Raw genomic sequence first — 22366 nt, forward strand, 5'->3', positions numbered from 1 at the left:
CCAGAGCCGGAGGCTACCTCATCAGTTCCTACTCTGATTTCTCTTGTTTACATTGCTAAGCACTGCAGGAATGAGGCCATCAGGCCGCGAGAGGAAGATGAGACGGGTTGTGTTGCTATACCAGTTAGATTGGGTTCATCTACAAGTAACTTCGTCCTGAAAATAGTGACTTAATCTATACAGAAGAACACAAATATCCATTCCTGCATGGTACGGTGGCCTGTGATGTTACAGACCCAGGCTCCTTCTATCTCATTGCTTTAACGCACATGGCTTTCTTTTCCAAGGTCATCTCATAGTCCAATATCACTACTGGAGCTCCAGCCATTACCTCTGCATTCTGGGTGACAGAAAAGAGAAGATGAGGAAGAAGTCACTTTTAAAGAGAAAGTGATATCTCCACCCCTTCACTTTAATTTCTTTGTCCAAAGCTTTATTATCTGGCTACCCCTGGATACAGAAAATACTAGGGGATGTAGTGTTTTACTTGGCAGCAGTGTATCCAGATTAAAAAAAAAAAAAGTGTTCTTTTGCTAGAAAAAAAGGAAAGAATTGCTATTTGGAGGCAAATAGCAGACTTTGTTACAGTTTCTGTCCTGTATTATAAGAAAGACTCCTTCCCTGGTGGCTCAAGTGGTAAAGAATCTGCCTGCAGTGCAGGAGACCCAGGGTCAGTCCCTGGGTTGGAAAGATTCCCTGGACAAGGAAATGGCAACCCACTCTAGTATTCTTGCCTCCGAATCCCACAGACAGAGGAACCTGGTGGGCTACAGTCCATGGGGTCAACAAGAGTTGAACAGAACTGAATGACTAATACACATTATAAGGAAGAAGATGAAGGTCATGGGTTCAGGATGAACTAGACACATACATGTGCCTGGTGCTGTGCTCTGAGGACAAGCTATGCTAGAAAATCATATGCAAGCAAAGTGCTCAGAGGTGGTTGGTCTAAGGGTGATTCATGCTTCCCCTGGAGCAGCCTGGAGGTGGGACACACAGGGGTGTGCTATTTAAATGGTAAAAATGACATTAAATTTGTCTCCCAGCCAATTCAAGTGGGAGTCCACTCTATTTCATCATGCCAGGGATGAGGGCCAGCACTACGGGGTCCCTGTCAGTCTATTTATTCTGACATCCAGCTGATCAGTGCAGGATCCTTGACAATGTCAGAGAGTCAAGTTCAGGACCTGGCCCATCTCTCATGAATTCAGACCAGTTAGTAGACGTAGTCATGCATAGGGCTTGCTTCCCTGGAGGCTCAGTGGTAAAGAATCTGCCTGCCCGTGCAGGAGACATGGGTTTGATCCTTGGTCCGGGAAGATGCCACATGCCATGGAGCGATTAAACCCGCGTGCCACAACTATTAGCTGGTACTCTAGAGCCCGGGAACCGCAACTCCTGAGCGCATGTGCCTCAACTACTAAAGCGCAAGTGCCCTAGAGCCTGCGTTCAGCAACAAGAGAAGCCGCTGCAGTGAGAAGCGTGGGCAGCACAACTAGAGGAGCCTTGGGTCCCTGCAGCTGGAGACAAGCCCTGCAGCCGTGAAGGCCCAGCACAGCTAAAAACGAGCAAATAGATAAAAACCGGAAAAGGAGTGCCCGTGCATCATCCAGCTTCCCCAGACTCAGTAAGCCACCCATGTAGGAGCCAGGTGGGACAAGGCAAGGGCCCGCACTGGCCCAGATGTTGCCACTGTGACAATGAGAAACAGTGTCCTTCCTCTAGATGGATGGAGTCCCTGATAGATGGCTCAGTCACAGGACAATGTTTGTGGAAAATAAGAAATATTGCTTTCTCTGGGGAGATGCAGCTCCGTGCTGAATCTCAGCTCCCACACAGCCAGGAACATTTGTGCAGTGCACAGCCTGAACCACTGTGAATGGCAGCCCCAATAAAGAGGATGGTGACTAGGGGCTGGCATCATGTTTCCTGCTCACCCAGAAAACCATAAGTGGTTATTTCCCAAGTGTGAGGAGTACCCCGTACTCCAGCCCCACTGACGTGTGTCCCTCCACCCTGCCACCTGAAACAACCAAATTCTTTTAAAAGTATGTGAAATGACATCTTTAGGACATTGGACGTCAGGCGAGGAGGGGCGGTGCTTCCCTAACTCCCCTGCCTCGGGGGCAGCATAGGAAAGGGGCAGCCTGGGGGTGGGGGCCCCCGTGGGCCACCTGAGTTGAAGACACAGAGATGAGGGTCTAGGGAGGCCAAGGGGACCACAGCCGCAGGCCAGGGTGTCGGGGATGAGAGGCGGGCACGGGGAGGGAGAACCCGGAGGTGAGCAGAGACCCCCTCGGGAATGTGGTTGAGAGCTCATCACACGTGCTTGTGAGGGGACCACCCGAAGCCGGGATCAGGAAACCACAGGAAAGGCCTAGAAGGAACCACATCCAGAGCTCTACGCGGACTAGAGGTGCCCGTTCCCCCAGCCAGACTGGAAAACATCGCGACCCTCGGGGTGGCTGGCCGGGCACTCGGAGGTGATGAATAATTAGCTCCAGAGAGAAGGTGGGGCTGTGACTTTGGGAGGTCCTGTCCCACGTGTGACCCGCGGTTCCATTTATCACCCTGGGCTGGTGGTGTGATGACCTCCCCACACCTGGCCTGGCTCCATCCATCCAGGGACCGCCTGGTTCCCATGCCCGGACTGGAGCCTCGGAGAACAGCTGGTCCCCCTGACCTCACCCGGCCACCCACGTTCTTGCTGGGAGGCGGCTTGGTCTCCAGCTATTGAAACTCACTCTCAAGACAGCAAGGTCTCGGGCTCATGCGTAATGCGTAACTGGGCTGTTGGTATCCAAGGAAGTGCAACGTTTCCCACAGCTTTATATAAACTTCCTCTTACTGAATGCATCTGGGTTCACAGGCTGCGGAACTTTTCTTTGAGTTTCTAAACTTAGCAGCTTTTCTCCCCACTCTGTTCCCCAAATATGGGTTCAGTTAGAGCCTGCGCTCCGGGAAGCCGAAGGTCTGGCCACTGTACCTGACTCAGCCTCGTGACTGGGGTGCAGTGGGGTGGGTAGGGCTGGGCAATGAGGCAGGGGTCAGATAGCAATGTGGGAGCATAGCTGCCAAGAAGGGCCTCCCCTGGAGGAAGGGGCGGGCACCCATGTGGCCCCCCCCATGCATCCTGTCTCGATGGAAAAAGAAGTGGCACCTTCAGACCCTGGCAGGGGCAGGTAGCCCACCTGAAGCCAAGCTGCATGCCAGGATCTCAGCCACGCCCCTAGGCACATTGTTGTTAGGTCGCTAAGTTGTCTGTTTGCGACCCCATGGACTGCAGCATGCCAGGCTTCCCTGTCCTTCACTATCTTCCACAGCTTGCTCAAACTCATGTCCATTGAGTCAGTGATGCCATCCAACTATCTCATCCTGTGTTGTCCCCTTCTCTTCCCGCCTTCAATCTTTCCCAGCATCAGGGTCTTTTCCAATGTGCTGTCTCTTCGCATCAGGTGGCCCAAGTATTGGAGTTTCAGCTTTAGCATCAGTCCTTCCAATGCATGAGTCCTTCCCAGGCGTGAGCTGTTCTCTAAACTGCCTGTTCTTGCCTAAATGTAATCCTCTTGTGTTAAAACATAGGTTTTATTATTATTTGGGGTCAGCAAAGCCAGCAGATGAGGAGACAATGGCCCCTGAAAAGACGCAGCTTGTTACTTACAGTTCCCAAGAGGAGAGGGGTGCACACGGCCCCTCGCAGAGCCACACGGGGAAGCACCAGGGTCTATTAGGAGATGGAGGAGTGCGGGGAGGGGTGAGAAACAGCCTTTACTATGGTCTAACTAGAAGGAATGGGCGAAGCAGGGTGAACAGGCTTGGGACTGGCTATTGCAAATAATTCCAGCCAACTCCGGAGGCCAGGGCTGTCTGGTACCCAGACTAGGGCAGGGGGATAAGTGGCCCTGAGTGTGAGACCCCTTTGAGAGCTTAGCGAAGGGAGTGATTGGGGTGGACTCGGGATTCGTTGTTTTGTGCCCAACAGCTCTGCTCCCAGCAGAACTATTTGCTGTCTTTAGGAATCAGCTAACCTGGGAAGTCCTTCCAGGGCCAGCAAAAGCCCGAAGTCAAAGCATCAGAAACACATGGATGACTCAGATCTCAGTTTTGACCAGGATGGGCATGGATCGAGCCCTTGGACCCTGAATTGCTCTGCCATTTGGCTGCCCAGGGGCTTCCCTGGGGGTTTAGCTGGTAAAGAATCCGCCTGCAATGTGGGAGTCTTGGGTTCAACCCCTGGGTTGGGAAGATCCCCTGGAGACAGGAAAGGCTACCCACTCCAGTATTCTGGCCTGGAGAATTCCATGGACTAGTTCCCTTGTGGTTTGGCTGGTAAAGAATCCACCTGCAATGCGGGAGACCCGGGTTTGATCCCTGGGTTGGGAAGATGCCCTGGAGAAAGGAAAGGCTTCCCACTCCAGTATTCTGGCCTGGAGAATCCTATGGACTGGTTCCCTGGTGGTTTGGCTGGTAAAGAATCCACCTGCAATGCGGGAGACTCGGGTTCGATCCCTGGGTTGGGAAGATCCCCTGGAGACAGGAAAGGCTTCCCACTCCAGTATTCTGGCCTGGAGAATTCCATGGACTGGTTCCCTGGTGGTTTGGCTGGTAAAGAATCCACCTGCAATGCGGGAGACCCGGGTGTGATCCCTGGGTTGGGAAGATCCCCTGGAGAAAGGAAAGGCTTCCCACTCCAGTATTCTGGCCTGGAGAATCCCATGGACTAGTTCCCTTGTGGTTTGGCTGGTAAAGAATCCACCTGCAATGCGGGAGACCCGGGTGTGATCCCTGGGTTGGGAAGATCCCCTGGAGACAGGAAAGGCTTCCCACTCCAGTATTCTGGCCTTTGGCTGGTAAAGAATCCACCTGCAATGCGGGAGACTCGGGTTCGATCCCTGGGTTGGGAAGATCCCCTGGAGACAGGAAAGGCTTCCCACTCCAGTATTCTGGCCTGGAGAATCCCATGGACTGGTTCCCTGGTGGTTTGGCTGGTAAAGAATCCACCTGCAATGCGGGAGACCCGGGTGTGATCCCTGGGTTGGGAAGATCCCCTGGAGACAGGAGAGGCTTCCCACTCCAGTATCCTGGCCTGGAGAATTCCATGGACTGGTTCCCTGGTGGCTCAGATGGTAAAGCGTCTGCCTCAATGCGGGAGACTCGGGTTTGATCCCTGGGTCAGGAAGATCCCCTGGAGAAGGAAATGGCAACCCACTCCAGTACTCTTACCTGGAAAAGTCCATGGATGGAGGAGCCTGGCGGGCTATAGTCTGCGGGGCTGCAAAGAGTCGGACACGACTGGGCAACTTTACTTTCTTTCACTTTTGGCTGCCCAGTACTGTCCTCTTCCTTTCACTGGTCATGCAATAATGCAATCCTTCATTTTACACATTTGATGTTTTAGGACCTTGTGTCTTGAATTAACGGCTAAGTTTTTATACCATCACCACTATTTATTTGTCTTCTGTCAAACATATCAAGTAATCCTTCAACAACCTTGAGGTTAGATACGGCAGATAAGATTGGTTAAGTATTTAATATCCATTTTCCCTTTCTTCCTTACCTGTGGAACTCCAATTGTGTTCAAGGTAGTAACGCACCTGGCTGAAATACTGACTGCTCTGTACTGCTTAATAGGTAGTAACAAGGATGCAACAACCAGTTCTAGACAATGTGAAATGAAGGAAAGAGGTCCTGGGGACTTTTTCAGGAGGGAGCAGACACAAGCGGCACCCACATTGCAGCCTCCTGCCTTTTGCCCCTCCTCTGTCCTCTTGCCTGATAGATAAGTCGGGCGCTTAGAGACGTGAGAGCCAACTTCCAGGCATAAAAGCAGAAAGCTTCAAGCCCCGGATGATGGAGTAAGAAGGCAGAAGGAGCATGGGTCCTCAGCTGCACCAATCCCAAGCTGTCCGCCACCAACCTCCTGTCGTATGAGAAAAATGGCACCTCTATTTTAATGAAATTACCCTGATTATGTCTTTGGTGCATATGTGTGTGCTCAGCCATTCCGAATCTTCTCAAACCCATGGACTGAAGCCCGCCAGGCTACTGTGCCCATGGCACTTCCTAGGCAAGAATATTGGAGTGGGTGTCCATTTCCTTCTCCAGGGGGCCTCTCCCCCTCAGGGATCGAACTCACGTCTCATGCATCGTCCTAATGGATGAAATAGACAATGTTTTTATTTCCTTTTATGAAGGAGACTGAAGCTTATAAGTTAATAAAATTATCCAGGCCTGGCAGCTCTTAAATGACAGAGCCTCTAGCCTCTATGGACTGAACTATGTCCTCCCAAAATTCATGTGGTGAAGCCTGAACCTTGAGCATCTTAGAATGTGACGGCATTTAGAGACAAGGTTAAATGAGGTCACTGGTGTGTGCTGGTCTCAGCTGCTAATAACCATTGTTGTGGCTGGACCAGCCGTTGTGGTTATGATTGCAAGACACACTGCAGCAATAACCATCAGGAAACTGAGGAAAAAAACAACTATTATTTGCAGGACCCAGAAATTACATGGTTTCCCCTGGGGGCAGATAGCAAGGCTGTGGGTAGAAAGAGTGTGAATACAGGTCCAGGGTTCTGCTTTTACTGGGGTCAAGGGTGGGGGCCTAGGGTTTCATGGGCTCACTATTGCTGAGAGTTCAAAACATAAAGAGTGGGAACTTGAGGAGAAGAGAAAAAACAAGCAGCCCAAATGGTCGGCTGTTGAAATCAACTAAGATCTCTAAGGGCTTCCCTTGTGGCTTATATGGTAAAGAATCTGCCTGCAATGCAGGAGACCTGGGTCGGGAAGATCCCCTGGAGAAGGGAAAAGCTACCCGCTCCAGTATTCTTGCCTGGAGATTCCACGGACAGACGAGCCTGGCAGGCTACAGTTCGTAGGGTCACAAAGAGTCAGAAAGATCTCTAAAACAAAAGAGCCTCAGTGGGGGAAGATGACTTTGGCTTTTTATCTAGTCCTGTGGCTGGCAATGTGTTTACTCAATCAAAGCTTAAGTCAGGCACTTACATTACAAAAAAGAGAAAACCTAGTCTCCAGGGCTTACGGTTTACAATAGTCATAAGTGGAAAAGTGTTAGTCGCTCTGTTCTATCCAGCTCTGCGATTCCATGGACTATAGTCCGCAGGCTCCTCTGTCCTGGGGTTTTCCAAGCAAGAGAACTGGAGTGGGTAGCCATTCCCTTCTCCCGGGGATCAAACCCTGGTCTCCTGCACTGTGCGCAGATTATTTACCATCTGAGCTGCCAGGGAAGCTCTAAGTCCTAAGGGTGGGGCCCTAATCCAACAAGGCTGGTGTCTTTGTTATTCAGTCGTGTCCAGCTCTCTGCGACTCCCTGGACGGCAGCACGCCCGGCTTCCCTGTCCTTCACTGTCTCCTGGAGTTTACTCAAACTCCTGTCCATTGAGTCGGTGATGCCATCCAACCATCTCATCCTCTGCTGCCCCCTTCTCCTCCTGCCCTCAGTCCTTCCCAGCACCAGGGTCTTTTCCAGTGAGTCAGCGCTTTGTCCTTACAGGAAGAGGGAGAGACGCCAGGGGTGTGTGCAGACAGCAGAACCACCTTAAGGACCCAGAGAGAAGGCGGCTGTGGGCAAGCAAACCACAGAGGCCTCGGAAGACGCCAAACCTGCCGGCACCTTGGTCTTGGACTCCAGGTCTTCATTTTCCCCTCAGCTACTTGCATGTTTGGGGTTGACCCCGCTTCCTTGTCTGACCTGAGCTCCTCTACCTCATCCTCCATACTCAGCCTCCCCCGGGGGAGGGGGCTCCAGAGCATCACCCTGAAATTCCATCGTTGTCACGTTTTGGAAGAGTATCTAAAAGCAGGATGAAGTGTGGAAGGATGGGCATCATCTGTATAGTGTGGTTTGTGGTTTACAGCCAGAGTCACATGGGAGTTGAATTTTGTCAAATACCTTGTAGGCATCTATGGATATGGTCCTGTGATTTTCCTCTTAGCACTGTTAATATGATAGATTTCTTATATTAAACCATTCTCGCCCTTCTGGAATAAATCCTACTGGGACACGAAATGTCATATTTAATGCACTTTTTGTTCAATTTCCTTAACTTTTATTTTTTAAATTTGCATTAATATTTATTAGTGATATAGGACTCTGTCAGTTGTGATAGTAATATTATATTAACTTCATAAAAGTAACTTAGAAGCTTACATTCTTTTTCAATGTGCTGCGAATTTATGCAAATTTATGCAAAGTTGCAATTAATTGGTCTTTAAAGGTTTCATAGAGTCCCCTGATGAGTCTGTACCTGTAAATTTAGAATTTTCTGTCTTTCATTTAAGTTGTCCGTATACGTTTTCTATCTCTATTTGGGTACATTTTGTTTTCCTAAAAATGTATTCATTTCATCTAGGTTTTCAAATTTATTTGCCTAAACTATAAAATATTATCTGAATTTAAAAAATTCTTCTCTTCAATTATTTTCCTCTTATCATTTCTTACATTGTGTATTTGTGGTTTTCCTCTTTTAAATTATACCAGCTAATGGTTTTCCAATTTTGTTGATTTTTTTAAACTAGTTTTTTGATGTATTAATAACACTTAACAACTCATTAAATTTCTAGTTTGAACTTCATTAGTTCCTTCTGCTTTGCTTTGTTTTACTCTATTGGTCTTTTTCTAGTTCCTTGCTTAGCTGTTTAATTGATTTATTTCCATTTTTATGGTTTCTGATATTTAGTTCTGTAAATTTTTCTAGGTCCTGCTTCAGCAGACTCATAAATTGTCATGTTCTTTTTCATTATCCATTACTTTCTAGAAGTTGTGCAACTTTATTTTGAAAAATCTTCCATCTCCCACAAGTAATAGTATGCATTCAACTGACAGTAGGACCTTTTGCTGGTTTTGATATTAATGTGAATTTCTAGGAGGTTTGTGTGTGTGTGTGTGTGTGTGTTTTTTTTTTGGCACTGTGATTAGACAGTGCTAGTTGCATTTTTGTACTTCAGGAAATTTGAAATTTTCTTTGTGAATCCTCTATGTGCAAATCTGTTAGATGCAGTGAAAGTCACAGATGAAGTGAAATGATATCCGGGAGTTTTTTTGAAAGCTCTCAGTACGGGTGCCCTGGAAGGACAGAGGGACCATGATCAGCAGAACATTGATCCCTTTTGAAATTGAGTGGTGTGTACTTGGGGGTTCATCATGATTTTTATTTTCTGTACTTTCATGATAAATTTCAATTTCTGTGGTTAAAAAAAAAAGTTAACATCCTCTCCCCGGGTGGTAGTATTAGAAGAATTTTTAATTTCCTTCTCGTTTCCTATTTTACCCCAATGTTTTAAAAACTGAACACATATTAATCGCAGAGTTAAAAGTCCCCTTGTCTAGGCATTTAAAAGTAAAGACAGGGACTTCCCTTGTGGTCCAGTGGTTAAGAATCCACTGCAGAGGGCATGGGCTTGGTCTCTGAACAGCGGAACAAGATCCTGCACCGCACAGCCAAGAGAAAAAAAAAAGACAATTTCCTAAAGTGAGTAAAAATGAAAATACATGTTGGCTTAGAAAAATTATACGGGAAAAGTAACAACAACGAAAAAATAAAGCCAGCCTGATAGCTGGGTTCTGACTGGAAGAGGCTCTGCGTTCCCCGGGCCTTGACGCAGGGCTTGCCCTCACCAGGCCAGGTCTGTCGGTTCTCACAGGGGACCGAAGTGGCCACTTGGCCTCAGGGAGGATGGTGCAGAGATGGCAGGTGGGTGAGCTGGCCTTGGGAAGACAGGGCCAGTTTCACTGGAGTGAGGAAAGCTCTGTAGGAACATTACTTGCAGCCCATTTGACACCGCTGGTCAAAGGCGGGGTCTAGGTCTCCAGATGTTCTCGTGGGGAAGGGTGGCACCCCCCTTCTGGAAGGTACATCCCTGGGGTGGGGGTAGCATGGGCCTCTACACACCTCAGCTCCTCACGCACAGCAGGACACTTCCTGGAGACATCCTCTCCTATTTGAAAACCTTCTACGAAGGTTTGGGGAGATTCTCTATTTGAGAAACATAGGACTGGAGGGAGGCCTCAAAGAAGAGACAGAACCTGCTGCCCCCATTTCAACTGTGCTGATGGAAACAGTCCATTATGCATGCCTATCCCGAAAATGTTTTCTTTAAAAAATGTAGACTATCTACTATATATGGTGAGTTCTGTATCTTGGTGGCTCAGATGGTAAAGAATCTGCCTGCAATGCAGGTAGACGCAGGTTCAATCTCTGGGATGGGAAGGTTGCCTAGAGAAGGAAATGGCAACTAACCCCAGTACTCTTGCCTGGAGAATCCCATGGACAGAGGAGCCTGGTAAGTTACAGTCCACGGGGTTGCAAAGAGTTGGACACGACTGAGTGACTTTCACTTTTTCAATGGTCAATTTGTGCCGTTTATTTTTTTGACATGTTTGTCAATTTTTTACTTCCTTTCAGTTCAGTTCAGTTCAGTCACTCAGTCATATCCAACTCTCTGCAACCCCATGAACTGCAGCTTGCTCAGGCCTCCCTGTCCATCACCAACTCCCGGAGTTCACCCAAACTCATGTCCATTAAGTCAGTGATGCCATCCAACCATCTCATCCTCTGTTGTCCCCTTCTCCTCCCGCCCTCAATCTTTCCCAGCATCAGGGTCTTTTCAAATGAGTCAGCTCTTTGCATCAGGTGACCAAAGTATTGGAGTTTCAGCTTCAGCATCAGTCCTTCCAATGAACACTCAGGACTGATCTCCTTTAGGATGGACTGGTTGGATCTCCTTGCAGTTCCTTTAGTGTAAAGTTAATAAAATCCCATATTCAATGACTTAAATCACACTTACCTTCCAAGGAAAAATCAACAGCCATGCCACCTGAAAACTCCTCTGATCAATGCTAAGTTACCTCTAGAAATGTCAAGCATTTTCAGGCCTGGAAATAGTTGCAAGAAAATGCGGACATCTGTTCAGGTGAGCCGAGTTCAGTTTTTGAAGGTCTAACAGCTAAATTCAGAGCAGCTCTCAGTTTTGGGGGTTCGATTTACACAGTAATGCCCTCAGCAGTTTTACCTCCATCTCTTTTATTTTACAATCATAAGTGACATAGTTTCAATATAAGATTCTGACGGCAGGAACTTTTTTGGCGTGGCTTTGCTGTTGTTCAGTCACTAAATCATGTTCAACTCTGCGACGCCATTGACTCTAGCGTGCCAGGCTCCTCTGTCTTCCACTATCTCCCGAAGTTTGCTCAAATTCATGTCTATTGAATCAGTGATGCTATCTAACCATCTCATCCTCTGTCATCCCCTTCTCCTCCTGCCTTCAATCTTTCCCAGCATCAGGGTCTTTTCTAACATGTCACATCAGGTGGCCAAAGTATTGGAGCTTCAGCATCAGCATCAGTCCTTCCAATGAATATCCAGAATTGATTTCTTTTAGGATTGAGTGGTTTGATCTTCTTGCTGTCATTTAAATGAGTCACAAGAGTCTACTCCAACACCACAGTTTGAAAGCATCAATTCTTCGGTGCTTAGCCTTCTTTATGGCCCAGCTCTCCCATCTGTACATGACCACTGGAAAAACCATAGCTTGACTTGTACGGCTTGCAGGATCCTAGTTCCCTAACCAGGGATCGAACCCGGGCTCTTGGCAATGAAAGCACAGAGCCCTAACCACTGAACCTCCAGGGAATTCCCAGCAGGAGCGCATTTTTTATTTTGCTAATTTACTACTGAAACACAGTTTCTCAGAGCCTAGAGGACCTGGTCTAGCACAGTGTAAACAGGGAGGGGTCGGGCCAAGGCAGGGACACGGCTGTGGTTATGCAGCTGCTGAACAAGGCCAGTTGTAGAAGCAGGGGTTTCAGTGACAAAACCGCAAACGAGGTTTTTGGCGCTTTGCAATCTGCATTTAGTGATGATGCTGGCTCATGGCGTCTTGGAATCCTGCCCTATGACTGGAAGAGCCAGACAGCTGTGGCGCTTGTTGCCTTACTCTGAATGCAGAGTTCAATCTATTCAAAGGAATGATAGACTGAGATTCAGCCTGTGGGAATTTATTCATCTGCTAACCTCTGCCATGAGAGCGTGGCCCAGAATCCTATGGGCAGAGTCCTGTGACCACCTCCAGCTGGGACGCAACCCGAGTCATTTTTAATCACTCAGGACAGTGGTTTCAGAGCCGAGCCAAGTGTCTATTAGTTTAAAGCATCTCAAGGATGGGCTCACTTGGGCTTCCCTGGTGGTCCAGTGGTTAAGACTCCACTCTGAGCTTCCACTGCAGGGAGTGTGGGTTCAATCCTTGGTTGGGTAATAAGACCTTGCATGCCTCATGGCCAAAAAATAAAAATAAAAAAATAAGATTGGTGTAATTCTCTCTCCCCTTTTTCAGTGGTTGGTGAACTAAAGCAGACTTAGGACCCGTGGTCCCATCACTGTTGGCCTCAGACACTAAAATAATCGATGGCTGCCATCTGCCTGTTCTGGAGAAGGCACTCGTTTGGGGCCCTTCACAGATGTGTGTTCTGTGGATCTTTCCTTCCTGAAGTTCACTAGCACATTATTTAGCATCTAGGTATACATAGACTATTCCAGTAGTCATGTATGGATGTGAGAGTTGGAACATAAAGAAAGTTGAGCACTGAAGAATTGATGCTTTGAACTGTGGTGTTGGAGAAGACTCCTGAGAGTCCCTTGGACTGACAGGAGATCCAATTAGTCCATCCTAAAGGAAATCAGTCCTGGGTGTTTATTAGAAGGACTGAGGTTGCAGATGAAACTCCAATACTTTGGCCACCTGATGTGAAGAACTGACTCATTGAAAAGACCCTGATACTGGGAAAGATTGAAGGCGGGAGGAGAAGAGACGACAGAGGGTGAGATGGTTCGATGGCATCACCGACTCGATGGACATGAGTTTGAGCAAACTCCAGGAGATAGTGGAGGACAGGGAAGTCTGGCATGCCATAGTCCATGGGGTTGCAAAGAGTTACGCATGACTTAGTGACTGCCCAACAACAAAACAGTGTGCCCTAAGATTGTGGCATCTGATTCCAAGCTTGATGGCACTTCCTTCACAGAGCAGTTGGCAAGGAACAAGGTAATTCTGCAACAGAAACACTTCCTGGGGTCTCAGTTTGCCAGCTGAAGGGGCATGGGGTGGTGTCAAATTTTATTATGAGCATTCCTGGTCTCCTTGAAACAACCGCGTGAGAAGACACGTTACATAGCACGAGATCACAGACCCAGCCTGGCCCCCAACTGACAGCAGACACTGCGTTTCCTGGATATTGATCCACAGATGTATGGGATTTTTTTTTAAAAAAAGTCACATCAAGCCCTAAAGCTTAAGCTGATTCATAGCCTGCTGTTTGGCAAGATGACTTCCCCTAAGCTGATTTCTTGGGAAGCCCTGGGCGTGGCGCTTGACTCTCTACCCCTGAAGTGAAAGTGAAAGTCGCTCAGTCATGTCCGACTCTTTGTGACCTCATTAAGTATCGAGTCCATGGAATTCTCCAGGCCAGAATACTGGAGTGGGTAGCCTATCCCTGAGCTATCAGCGAAGCCCTTCTACCCTTACTAGCGACGTGAGCAAAGATGACCCATCTGAGGTCACCAGCACCTTTCTTAGGGGTTGACATGAAGGGAATCAACCTGTGGAAGCCCAGAGCGAGCCGGGACAGTCCACCTCATTTCCTTAGAGACAGCCAGCCACGAGGGGGTGGCTGCAGTACTTTTAAGGGGCAACTACTTCAGGACAGATAGACCTCAGGGTGTGTGGCGGGGTGGGGGGGCTTTCCTGGTAGCTCAGTTGGTAATGAATCCACCTGCAATTTAAGAGACCCCAGTTTGATCCCTGGGTTGGGAAGATCCCCTGGTGAAGGGGCAGGCTACCCAATCCAGTATTCTTGGGCTTCCCTTGCGGCTCAACTGGTAAAGAATCTGCCTGCAATGTGGGAGACCCAGGTTCAACATCTGGGTTGGGAAGATCCTCTGGAGAGGGGAATGGCTACCCACTCCAGGATTCTGGCCTGGAGAATTCCAGGGACTGTATAGTCCATGGGGTCGCAAAGAGTCGGACACAAATGAGAGACATTCACTTCCACATTTCAGGATGGACAGAACTCAGGGGGTTATGAGGCGGGAGAGGTTCTTGTTCATTTCATGTCAGTATCCAACAAAAGGCATATGGTGTGATGTTAGCAATGTAGTGATCTCTATACTCAGAAGCCAGTGGCCCTTTGGTTAACAACTTCCGGTGATTATGTGAAGAAACAGAGTGACCATCATGGCCACAGAAAGCATTTAAATCCCATGGACTCAAGAATTTTTTTTTAAGTTCTATTTATTTATGGCTGTGCTGGGTCTTCCCAGCTTCTCTGGCTTTTCTCTAGTTGGGGTTCGCAGGCTTCTCCTCCTCCCGCCACAGAGCACGGGCTCTAGGGAGCATGGCCTCCAGCTCCTGCAGCACGTGAGCCCAAAAGATGCAGCTCCCAGGCTCTAAGAGCAACAGGCTAAACAGCCGTGGCCCACACACCTAGTGGTTCTGCAGCATGCGGGGCCCTCCCCGATCAGGGCTGAACCTGCGTCTCCTGCACTGGCGGCGGATTCTTTACCACTGGGCCACCGGGGAAGCCCAGAATTCACAGCAACGTGGAGAGAGTGATTCTTAAGAAGAGCTACTGTGATCGTGTGGCTTAACTTTTATTTGCAAGTCGAGTGTGGCTGTCATGCCTGCACATCAACTAGACATTGAGGAGAGCGGGTGCTCCTCATGTGAAGTCACAGGATCTTACTGGAAACTTTATATCATCCAAGGACACAAGCTCACCATGGAGACATTTAAGATCATAATGAAACGTTATGCCTGAAACTAACATTGTTAAGTCAACTATACTTCAATAAAAATTAAAATGGAGGTCAACAAGAAAACCAATGCAAACTTGATTTTACAAAATTTGACAATCAAGAGTAAGACACAGTCACGGCAAACAGCCAAGTTACAAGCCACTTTAGAAGATGCGGTTTCGAAAACAGCAGAAATTCGAGTAGGTAGTCAGCCCTGGGAGAAGGAAATGGCAACCCACGAGAGTCTGAGCGAGCCTCGCTGGCGTGTGGAGAAGGGCAGGGGCAGACCTGGCCAGGCCCCGCCTGCCACCACGGCACCGGGCCTGGGAACCGAGGGTCCCGGCTCCCGCCCTGGGCTCCAGCACAGCAGTGGGCACAAGGCAGACCAGGGCAGGGAGCACCCGTGTCACTTCGCTCTTCCTCGGAGTGAGCACGATGCCTTTCCTCCCGCTCGGAGAAGAGTCCTCTATGGGCCAAACGAAGCAGGGCCAGACGCGTGGGCTGCCTCTGCCTGCACAGCCTGAGGTGTCCTTGAGCTGCCGAAAAATCTGCACTTGCAGAGATGAGCTGGGAGAATTTAAAACTCAAAAACGTGAACCAGAAAGCCAGGCGGGACGACGAGTGAGCCACATGGCCACCAAGACAACACGGCTGGCCTCCGGCAGTCTCGGTGCCAAGCTCAGCACGCAGTGAGCTGCAGGCTGAGCCCACGGGGACAGCCGTCCGTCACCAGGGTCTGCGTCCGGTTTCGGGAAGAGCCCAGAAACGACACAGGGATCTGTCCCCTTTCAAGGCTAGCCTGCTCTGGCCACCCAACTTCGCTCCCAGGTGCGGCCTTCACACCTGGAAGACAAGGCCAGCCAGGTTATCGCCCAGGGGCAGAGCTTCACCTTTGAAGCTGGGAGACGCCAGGCTGCCTGAGACCCTCTGGCCGATCACGGCTGTCTCTGAAACAAGACTCAGCATCGGGCGGCCTCTAGTGGCCACTGACGGCCAAGTATCACAGCGGACCCCTGACTCGCTGTGGAGGAAAAGGTACCTTCAACATCCTGCAATGTCATGAGAATGGAAAATCAAGCAATCAGGGAGGAAAAATGAAACTATACCTTCAGTATCTTGCCAAAGAAAAGCCTCAAATAGTAGATTATAAAAATAATTTAGCCAGATTCTTTTGAGAATGTGTTTATTATGTTCCAAAACCTTGAATAACTCACTTTTCTTTTAAAAATTCAAACTGAAAAAAAAAAAAAAATCAAACTGAAAGGAAAACTAGAGATTTCAACAATGTTCACAAAGGGTGGTGGCTGTCTTGTTTTAAGCTATGGTTATTATTATTTTGCCTAAAGAAAGGTGAGCTAATATTCTGAAAGCTTTGCCAACGGGCGAACTTCATCTGGGTCTCCACTTTATGTCTTTTACTCCATGAAAATGTCTTTTCAAAGCAGTGTTATCTGCCCACGGAGAATTTAAACAGGAGTCATCATCATTTTCTTCCAGTTTCTGGAAACACATGGGTTTCGCTCAGGAGGGCATCCCAGGACAGAATCCACGACCAACCTCCCCGCTCCCCGCCTCCCCAGAGAAGCAGGACACCCCCAGACTCCAGGGCAGGGGGCGCCAGGCACAGCCCTGGCGAGGCTGCGGCTTGGACGGTGCCCCGCCACGTCCTGCGCCAGGGCCCGGGGGAGGCCGGGGAGGGGTGGGCGCCGCCGTCCCGGCAGCCCCGCGGTACCTTGAGCTCCTCCTGTCTTCTGTGGTAGTACAGCATCAGCTGCTTCTGCTCCTCGCTGCTGATGATGGGCTCTCGAGCTGGAGCCCCCTGGCCCCTCTGAAAAGACGAGGGGACAGCGCACTGTGGGTGGCCCAGGAGGGCGCGGCTCCCGTCTTACAACTGCCTTTGTGCTGCGGGTGTTTTGTGCTCAGCCGGGTCCGACCCGCTGTGACCCCGTGGACTGTAGCCCATCAGGCTCTCCTGTCAGTGGGATTCTCTCCAAGCAAGAACACCGGAGCGGGTTGCCATTTCCTACTCCAGGGATCCTCTCAACCCAGGGATGGAATCCTCTGTCTCTTGGGTCTCCTGCACTGGCAGGCAGATTATTTACCACTGTGCCACCTGGGAAGCCCAAAGCCCAAACTGTCCTTTGTGGACGGCTAAACAGGTCATGTTGAAGCTGAAACGCCAATACTTTGGCCACCTGATGTGAAGAGCCCACTCACTGGGAGAGACCCTGATGCTAGGAAAGACTGAGGGCAGGAGGAGAAGGGGATGACAGAGGACGAGATGGTTGGATGGCAACATGGACTCGATGGACATGAGTTTGAGCAAACTCCGGGAGCTGGTGATGGATAGAGAGGCCTGGCATGCTGCAGTCCATGGGGTCGCAAAGAGTCGGACACGACTGAGCAACTGAACTGAACTGAAATGAAACAGGTCATGCACCTCTCATCATGCAGAGTGAATCGTCAAGGGAGCCTCACTCATGCTCTGGGCCGTCACGGTGCAGGCTGGAGGTCTGCAGGTCTAGGGGGAAGGGGTAGTGATAATCGTGGAGGCCACCCTGTTTCCCCCAAACTTTAGAGAAATGGCTTAGGAGAGAGCAGGGAACACAGCAGCCTGCAGGCACACAGCTCTACACCAGGTCTTTACAGGTCTCCAGCCCTCCGCCTCATTCGCAGACCATCAGCACTTTGAAACACTAGAGATCAGTGCTCGGGGCTGTATTTTTCATCTCAAGAAACAATCTGGGTTACTTGTAAGCCCTATTTTTAAAGCTGAAATCAACTTGGTACACTCTCCTTTCCCGCCTAATTAAAAGGACTCCAGGACTTCCCTGGTCGTCCAAGGGTTAAGAACCCGCCTGCCAGGGCAGGGGGCACAGGTCGAGGCCGTCTGGGAAGATTCCACACACTGAGGAGTGGCTGAGCCCAGGCACTGCAGACGCCAGCCTGGGCGCCGGAGCCCCACTCTGCAACGAGAGGCCCGCGCTGCACAGAGAGGAGGGCCTGCTCACCCCAGCTGGAGAAAGGCCTTGTGCAGCCACAGAGACATTTCTTTAAACTGAAAAACCCCAAACAAACTCCAGATGCTGTCAACTGATCCCCCTTTCCTTCCAGTTTTCGCTGCTCCACAAAGAGGACAGTTTTACGCTTGGGCCACACAGGATTAGAGTGCCTGCATCGCGAGTTTCAAATCTTTCAGAGTTATTGTTAAGTTTTTATCCGTGTGAAAGTAAGTTAAGAAAATGACAACAGCAACACACCGAGGTCAAAGCGCTCACCTGCTGGATCTTGACGATGATTTTGGTTTTCTCATTCTTCCCCACGTAGTCCGAAAGCTTCTTTGTACGTCGCAGCTCCTTGGCTGCCCACCACAGCTGTGCCTCTGATTCTTTGATGACGTTGAGCCCTGCCTGGGGGCCACAGTTGAGAACGGGCTTTAGGGTTTCCGGGGCATTGGCCTGGTCTGTGCCCCTCCCGGCGAGGGACCGGCTTCCAGCGCCCCGCCCTCCCGCCCCATGGGGAGCACCGGCTCCCCTGCCCACTCACCGCCCTTGCTCACCTGGGCACCTTCCCTGTCAGTCTCCACTCGCGCCCTGACTCGGGTAACTTCCTGCCCTGGGAAGTGGGGTATCCTATCTCACTGGCACCCTCATCCATGCATGATGTAAGGTCCCTCTGAGACTACGGCCCAGCAAGAAAACGGGGATCCTGCTGGGTGTTTAAATACAAAAGTCCCTGACTCAAGACAACTTCATCTGTGACTTACTGACCACATGATGGTGTGAAAGTGACCACACATTCTACGGACCACACATTCAGTAGAAACATACTTCAAATTTTGAATTTTCATCTCTTCTCGGCCTAGTGATAGAGTGTGATATTTTCTTGGGATGCTGGGCTGTGGTGGTGAGCTTATGATCACCAGAGTAATCAACCGATACACTGACAATCATTCTGTACCAGACAACAGTTCTGTTTTTCACTTTCAGTACAGTATTCAATCAATCACATTATAAAATAGGCTCCATGTTGGGCGATTTTTTTCTAACTATTGGCTAATGTAAGTATTCTAGAGCACATTTCAGGCAGGAGAGACTAAGCTATGATATTGAGGACACTAAATGCATTTTCAATGTGTTAATATAATATTTTCAACTTATGTTAGGCTTGTTGGGACATAACCCATCTTAAGTTGAGGAAGATCTATGTAGGTATAATGGGGCTGTTAGTTTGCTTCTGCATATTCCACCTATTTAAGATGGCTCAGAGGAAGATACTGTCCCACAGGGTAAGGAATAAATGAGAAAAACAAAGGAAAGTGGAACATAAAGCTAGGAAAATATTCAGGAGCAAGAGGGAAGGCTAGAATACAAAATTCCATCAACGGGACCAAGACATTTGGCAGAAACAGGCACAAAAGAGGTTCCTGCCTCCCAGTACTTCCCATTTCCCAAAGAAAATGGGCAAAGTTTCCAGTTCCTCCCTCCTCTGCCGCCCCTCCGTGTGCGCGCCAAGCCCCAACCAGGAGCAGACCTCTGGGGTCCTCCCCTGAATTCACAACTCTGCTCTGAACCCGCGCTAGCAAGATGGAAAGCTGTGCATGAAGCAAAAACTACATCAGGACAAATACGAGGTCTAACATGAGCAGCTTCTGCCCTGGGGTGGGAGTAGGCATGAACTTACATGATAGAGACCCCAAGAGCCACCCACATACCTGAGTCCCCGACAAATCTTCTTTATTTTCAAATTCCATCCGGATGGGATCGTACGGTGGCAACCCCATGGGATAAACTATCATCACGGCACCTCGAAGCTGGTCCAAGGCGTCATTCACCATCTCCATGGTCACGCAGACATTGGCTTCCACTTGTTTCTGAAAGTGGTTGCGGGTACTGTTAGCTATGATGCAGCCAATCAACTCAACAGATGTCAATCAGGTTCTTATACAAGACCCACGCCAGCTCCTGCCGGAGCAGCAGACAGAATCAGACAGAGCTTCTACCGAAGTGACTCTGATCTATTTGTGGGGCTCAGCCACGGCCACCACAGCCTTAGCGATAATGCAGAATATGAGTGGCATTGAGGGGGTGAAGCGTGGAGAACACTCCGAGAGCAAGAATCCCAGGATCTTAGCTCCCTGACCAGGGATCGAACCCATAGCCCCTGCAGTGGAAGCGCAGACTCTTAACCACTGGACCGCCAAGGAAGTCTGGTCAAGGACCTCACGCTTTAGCTCATGGGGTCTGCGCGAGCGCTGGGGAGTCAGCATTGGAGCTGAACAGAACTGCAGGCCCCCCAGCTGACGTCTGCACAAAAGACTCTCAGGGGGACTGTAAATAAAGTGGTAACTGTGGAAACGAGGGGAGTAGTTGGGATTCAGGAGGCATCGCAGAAGCAAGTGGTAGGGTACCAGACAAGGCATTCGGGTGAGAGAGAGGCAGTGACAAAGTGGACCCTGATACACCGGCGGCTGTGTTAGTAGAAATGAAAAGTCTACAGGAAGGGCCAGCTCCCGGGTACAGGACACCCGGCAGAGGAATCAATGCGTTTGAAGTGCTGGCTGGACTCCCAGATGAAAGAAATCCAGGGTGCAAGTAAAGAAGGGTTCTGGGGTAGAGGACAGAGATTGGGGAGTTATCTGCAGAGAGTGGAAGCTGGTATTTGGCAGAGAAGATAAAATGCCAAGGAAGAAAGAACAGAAAGAGAAGAGAAGAGAGCTGAGGTTAACACACTTGGCGAGACACTGGGTTTAAGCAGCAAGAGGAAGAGAAAACAGCGACCTGAAGCTGCGAGGCAGCCAGGACAGAGGCCCGCGGACGTGGTGCAAAGTCAGATGTGATTCAGGGGTCAGACGGGAAAGGCTTCTGGATGTGCAGCTCGGAGGCCACTGGGGGCCCCAAGGTGGCCATGTCTGTGGGGGGTAAGAAAACAGGGGCCAGGTTCTCAGAAACCCGGGAGGATCGGGCCTGAGGCTCTGGGGGTGTCTCTTGCCTTACCTACCCCCAGGGCGGCTTATGAAATTGTTTCCAAGTCAGAAATGCCCATCACATGTGCTGGGCCTCCCCGGGAGGGGCCCGCGCCCACAGACGGTGTGACGGTCCACTAGACCTGGGGTCACCTGAAGGCAGCTGTCCCGCCCAGAGGACGCCACCCCCCCAATGTGCCCAGACAGGGGAGCCAGGGGGTCACTTTCTACAAAAGCTCCACTGATACCAAGGGCAGTGGTCCTGGCCAGGCACCACGGGGGTGGACAGATAACTCAAGGTGTGGCCTCAGGACGACAGATTCCCCACAATCCTGGGCTCCTGCCCTCGGCAGAGGGTGCACAGACGTCGCTGCCCACCCCCAAGGGGCCCCAGTTTGGGTGTCCCATCACCTTCCACACTCCCCTGGAGGAACCTGAGCGATAGAGGTGGAGGCCTGGGTCCCAGGGGCTGGACGGTGGGGTTGCTGGGATCTGAGCGCCCACCTGCCAGCTGCGTGTTCTGACCCACGGGGCTAGTGCCCCCCACGTGGCAGGTCTGGGGAGGTGGGAGCCAGGCCGGCTACATGCGGGGGCAGCAGGAAGGGCCCCGGGTGGGACTCGAGCCCTGGCCCATGCGAGCTCCGCCACTTTGGGCAAACTGCTGCAGAAAAACGACTGGAAGCCCCGTGAAAGCTGTCTCTAAGCTATGAAATGACAACATAAAAATACACAAAGGGAAAGAGTGACACAAATGAATAGGAAGGATTTCCATAGAGGAGGTGTGGGGACTGGAGCGGGCGGAGCAGGGCCCAGGACACTGCCCTCCTAACCTGTTCTGGGAGGGGCCATCTTGACTACAAGTTACTAGTTATTATCTACCCTTCTGGGTTTCCCTGGTGGCTCAGACGGTAAAGCATCTGCCTGCAATGTGGGAAACCCAGGTTCGATCCCTGGGTTGGAAAGATCCCCTGGAGAAAGAAATGGCAGTCCACTCAAGCATTCTTGCCTGGAAAATCCCATGGACAGAGGAGCCTGGTGGGCTACAGTCCATAGGGTCACAGAGAGTCGGACACGACTGAGTGACTTTCACTTTCATCCTTTAAAAAAATAGTCTCTGCAGCCAAACGATTTTGCGAACCCTGGGTCAAACCAAAGCCTTCCCAACGCCTTTCCTATACTGACAGGCAGAAGAGCAGGCTCCCCTGAAGCACTCAAAGGATTCGCTGGCTTAGGAATCACAAGGATACCCAGAGCACTGGGAGGGACAGGAGAAGCAGCAGTTATCCAGGAAGACCAAGGTGGAGGGAGGGTGGGGGCAGCCAACATCAGGAACGTGTAAATAAAAGCCACTGATAAAAACATTCAGTTCCTGAAAAACCCTTAAATGACTTTCCTCCAGACTCCCAGCCTATGTCTGTCAGCAGTCTGACTGCTGTTTCCCCTTCAATGAAACATTTTGTGTGTAAGTACTACTGGAGAGGGTTGCCGTTTCCTTCTCCAATTCAGATGATTACAAAGCGCTGACTCATAACACAGACGTGTTGTCAGTCAGATTCCGCAGGTCCAGTGAGCGGCCACAAGGTTCGCATCTGCC

The 22366-nt window shown here is 50.0% G+C and overlaps 1 protein-coding gene across 6 annotated transcripts in view; it reads right to left on the minus strand.

Annotated features, from left to right (window-relative positions):
• Nucleotides 1–22366, minus strand: part of CFAP298 (cilia and flagella associated protein 298) — a 28049-nt gene continuing 5683 nt past the window's right edge. For 3 of the 6 annotated variants that reach the window (XM_070455169.1, XM_070455168.1, XM_070455173.1), the window contains 4 exons: nt 19522–19680; nt 18086–18217; nt 16540–16635; nt 14648–16307 (listed from right to left, as the gene is read on the minus strand). In XM_070455169.1, coding sequence (XP_070311270.1) covers nt 16197–16307; nt 16540–16635; nt 18086–18217; nt 19522–19680 — 498 coding nt within the window. In that variant the 3' untranslated portion in view covers nt 14648–16196. Of the gene's footprint in view, nt 341–5426; nt 5921–14647; nt 16308–16539; nt 17329–18085; nt 18218–19521; nt 19681–22366 lie in introns of those variants that run through there. The other 3 variants (XM_070455170.1, XM_070455171.1, XM_070455172.1) reach the window with 3 other exon arrangements.

The sequence above is a fragment of the Odocoileus virginianus genome, chromosome 25 (assembly GCF_023699985.2).
Source record: "Odocoileus virginianus isolate 20LAN1187 ecotype Illinois chromosome 25, Ovbor_1.2, whole genome shotgun sequence".
Lineage (NCBI taxonomy): Eukaryota > Metazoa > Chordata > Mammalia > Artiodactyla > Cervidae > Odocoileus > Odocoileus virginianus.